The sequence below is a fragment of the Penaeus monodon genome, chromosome 30 (genome assembly GCF_015228065.2).
Source record: "Penaeus monodon isolate SGIC_2016 chromosome 30, NSTDA_Pmon_1, whole genome shotgun sequence".
Classification (NCBI taxonomy): Eukaryota; Metazoa; Arthropoda; class Malacostraca; order Decapoda; family Penaeidae; genus Penaeus; species Penaeus monodon.
This window is the reverse complement of record NC_051415.1, coordinates 17,267,365-17,267,971: the sequence shown is the minus strand read 5'-3', so window position 1 is coordinate 17,267,971 and position 607 is coordinate 17,267,365. Positions and strand designations below refer to the sequence as shown.

General features: G+C 38.2%; 1 protein-coding gene across 4 annotated transcripts in view; it reads left to right on the top strand.

Moving 5' to 3' along the window:
- The window catches only part of LOC119592570 (tyrosine-protein phosphatase 69D-like), a 29,646-nt gene extending 29,039 nt beyond the window's left edge, over nt 1–607 (top strand). For 3 of the 4 annotated variants that reach the window (XM_037941449.1, XM_037941450.1, XM_037941447.1), the window contains exon 27: nt 5–601. In XM_037941449.1, coding sequence (XP_037797377.1) covers nt 5–73 — 69 coding nt within the window. In that variant the 3' untranslated portion in view covers nt 74–601. Of the gene's footprint in view, nt 1–4 lie in introns of all 4 variants that reach the window. The other variant, XM_037941448.1, reaches the window with a different exon arrangement.

Sequence of the window (607 nt, the reverse complement as noted above, 5' to 3'; positions counted from 1 at the left end):
CCAGGCCCAGTATGAGTTCTCCTACAAAGCTCTTGTGGAATTCATAGATAACAAAGGTCTAGAGAATCTGTGAGGGGAACGGGAAGGTGACTGACAACAGGAAGTAGAGCCTCTTATTTTAGCAGACTCTGTGGTTACTTTGGAGATATATTTCTCAATTTTATGAGGTAACATCACAGTGGATTGCAAATGATGAACATTTTAACATATACTCAAAGTTTGTAGTGAATTGCAAAGATCTGTGCATTTCATCTTGTTCCCCTGCATATAGTAGGGGACAGTGATCTGCAAGTATGACTTTTATAGTAGTTTTTTACCGTCAGAGTTAATGCCTTTTTTAATTCTTTTGGAGAAGTTGTGAAGAATCCCCCACCGGTAAGGTAGCATCACAGTTGAATGAAGGGTTAGGGACAGCTGTATGATAGAAAGTCAGTGATAAAATTTTTGCTGTCACTTTTGACTAAGTAAAGATACCCGGGCCAAAAGGTTTATGACAAAGTGTAAGGAAGTGAACTTTGGTAAGGAATATGGAAGTTGTACATAGATAAGGATGCATACACATAAACCCAAATAAAAGCACATTCACTGTCAATCACAAACAGCCTAT